The 2,516-nt window shown below is 69.0% G+C and overlaps 1 protein-coding gene across 1 annotated transcript in view; it reads left to right on the forward strand.

Moving 5' to 3' along the window:
* Positions 1 to 43: 43 nt before the first annotated feature.
* LOC113941637 (latent-transforming growth factor beta-binding protein 3-like) overlaps positions 44 to 2,516 on the forward strand; it is a gene marked incomplete at its 3' end in the record, with an annotated part of 3,943 nt that continues 1,470 nt past the window's right edge. The window contains 8 exon segments of the mRNA XM_027632790.1: positions 44 to 80; positions 630 to 765; positions 767 to 871; positions 933 to 988; positions 1,342 to 1,472; positions 1,474 to 1,572; positions 1,925 to 2,030; positions 2,407 to 2,493. Coding sequence (XP_027488591.1) covers positions 44 to 80; positions 630 to 765; positions 767 to 871; positions 933 to 988; positions 1,342 to 1,472; positions 1,474 to 1,572; positions 1,925 to 2,030; positions 2,407 to 2,493 — 757 coding nt within the window.

Below are 2,516 nucleotides of genomic sequence, written 5' to 3' on the forward strand. Positions count from 1 at the left end.
ACATGGGGGACAGGGATGGGGACATGGGGACAGGGATGGGGACATGGCCAACATGCTGACTGGGTCCAGCTCCCGAGCGGGTGAGTGAGACCAGGACAGGGATGTGAACATGGGGACAGGGATGGGATGGGGACAGGATGACACAGGAGTGGGGACAGAAATGGGACAGCACCAGGACTGAGATGAGGATGGGGACAGGGATGGGATGGGGTGGGACAGTGGTGGGGACAGGATTGGGTATAGGCCTCAGGACAAGGACAGGAACAGGACAGGGGCAGTGTGGGATGGAAATAGGGATGGGAATGAGAACCCTGGGGATGGGGCTGTGGTGGCATGGGGATGGGGACAGGATGGCACAGGGACAGGGTGGGACAAGGACTTTGGGGGACCCTGCAGGGGAAAAGGAGGTGCAGGAGGGGTCTGGGGGCCTTTGGGAGGGGCTTGGGAGGATTCAGGGGGGTTCAGGGGATCTCAGGGCTTGGGGCATTAGGGGAGGCTTGAGGGGGTCTGGGGGGGCTCAGGGGGGTTGGGGGGCTCGGGGGGGGCTGGGGGGCGGGGGGGGGGGGGGGGGGGCGGGGGGGCTCAGTGGATTTGAGGGGCTCTGTGTGACCCCTGTTCTGCCCCCACAGTGGTGTGTCCCCTGCCCTGCATGAACGGGGGCCAGTGCAGCTCCCGCTCCCACTGTCTGTGCCCCCCCAACTTCACCGGCCGCTTCTGCCAGGTCCCCGCGGGGGGGGCGTGGGGGGGGCCCCCCCCCGCCGCCTCCCCCCGCTCCCCCTGATGCCCCTCCCGAGCCCCCCCCGGGCTCCAAGGTCGCCGTTTACGCCGTCCAGGTCATTGCCGATGGCCCGGGGGGGGGCAGCGGCCCCCCCCGAGCCTCCCCCTGGGGCAGCCCACGGCGGGGGGCACGGCGGGGGGCACGGGGGAGGACACGTCAGCCATGCCACCTTCGTGGTGCCCCTGGGGCCCGGGCACCACTCATCTGAAGGTACCGGGGGCTGGGGGGGCTCAGGGGTGTGGGAGGGGATCTTGGGGGGCAGGGAGTTCTAGGGGTCACATGTCTGGGAGTGCCCATACCAGGGGTCCTGGGGGGTCATACAGGTGCCTGTCAGGGGGTGCTGGGGGTCCCAGGTGTCAGTGCCCCCAGCGCAGATGCTGGGTTTGGGGCCCGGGAGATCCTGGGGTGCCCATGCTGGGGGGTCCCAGAGTGCCAGTGCTGTGTTTGGGGGTTCAGGGGGTCCCAGGTGCCCGTGCCAGGGGTCCTAGGGTGCCAGTGCTGGGTTTAGGGGCTCCCAGGGTGCTGGTGCGGGGTTTGGGGGTCCCAGGTGCTGCTGCCCCCAGCGCAGGTGCCGCCGCCGCTGGTGAACGTGCGGGTCCATCACCCCCCCGAGGCCTCGGTGCAGGTTCACCGGATCGAACCACAGCCCCCCGAGGGGGCCCCCCGGGGCAGTGGGGGGCTCCTGGCGCACCCTGCCCAGCCCCCCCGCAGGCAGCAAACCCCCTGCACCCCCCCGACCCCACACCCACAAACCCCTGGGCCGCTGCTTCCAGGAGACCCTGCCCAAGCACTCGGTGAGTGGAGAGCTGGGGGGGCTTGGGGGGATTTGGGGTTCAGGGGGTTGTTGGGGATGCAAGGCGGTATTGAGGGGGGCTGGTGGGCATGGAGGGCTGGGAGATTTGGGGTTTCAGGGCTTGTCTGGCTGTGCAAGGGGGTTTTTTAGGGCTTCAGGGGTGTATTTGGGGATGCTGACCCCCCCCACACCTGCCCAGTGCAGCAGTAACCCACTCCCCAGGCTCACCAAGCTCAAAGATTGCTGCTGAGAGTCCTCAGGGGTCCCTGGGAGTGCAGGGAGTGTCTGTTTGGGTGGGGGGGGTGTCAGGGGTATTTAGGGTGTTGAACTCCCTACCCCAATTTTCCCCCCAGTGCGGCAGCAACCCCCTCCCGGGGCTCACCAAGCTCGAGGATTGTTGTGGCAGCATCGGCAGCGCTTGGGGCCAGAGCAAGTGCCACAAGTGCCCCCACCTGCAGGGTGAGTGTGGACCCCCTGAACCCCCCAACCCCACCTGCAGGGTGAGTGGAACCCCCCCTTCCACCCCAAGCCCCTCAAACCCCCAGATTCCCCTACCCAGGAATTCCCCCCACCCAGACATTGGAGACACCCCCCACCATCCTGGGAAAACCCAGGTGACCCCCGACCCAGGGAACCCTTCCTCACGTGTCCCCAGTAGGACCCTCCCCCAGGGACCCCCACCCCAGGCAGGGCCAGGCATCCAGGACCCCCCCTAAGGGCCCCCCCCCACCTCAGGGCCCCACAGGTCCCCCCCGCTCCAGGGGGGACCCAGATGTGTCCCCCCCCCCGTGTCCCCCCAGTGTGGGGGTGACGGGGGGTTCTGGGGGTGTTGCAGGGTCGGGGTCCCCGAAGGCGGCGCGGGGGGAGCGCGGGGGCGACTGCCCCCAGGGCTACAAACGGCTCAACAGCTCCCACTGCCAGGGTACGGGGGGGGGGGGGGGGGGG

The sequence above is a fragment of the Corapipo altera genome, unplaced genomic scaffold (assembly GCF_003945725.1).
Source record: "Corapipo altera isolate COAL_440 unplaced genomic scaffold, ASM394572v1 62263, whole genome shotgun sequence".
Lineage (NCBI taxonomy): Eukaryota > Metazoa > Chordata > Aves > Passeriformes > Pipridae > Corapipo > Corapipo altera.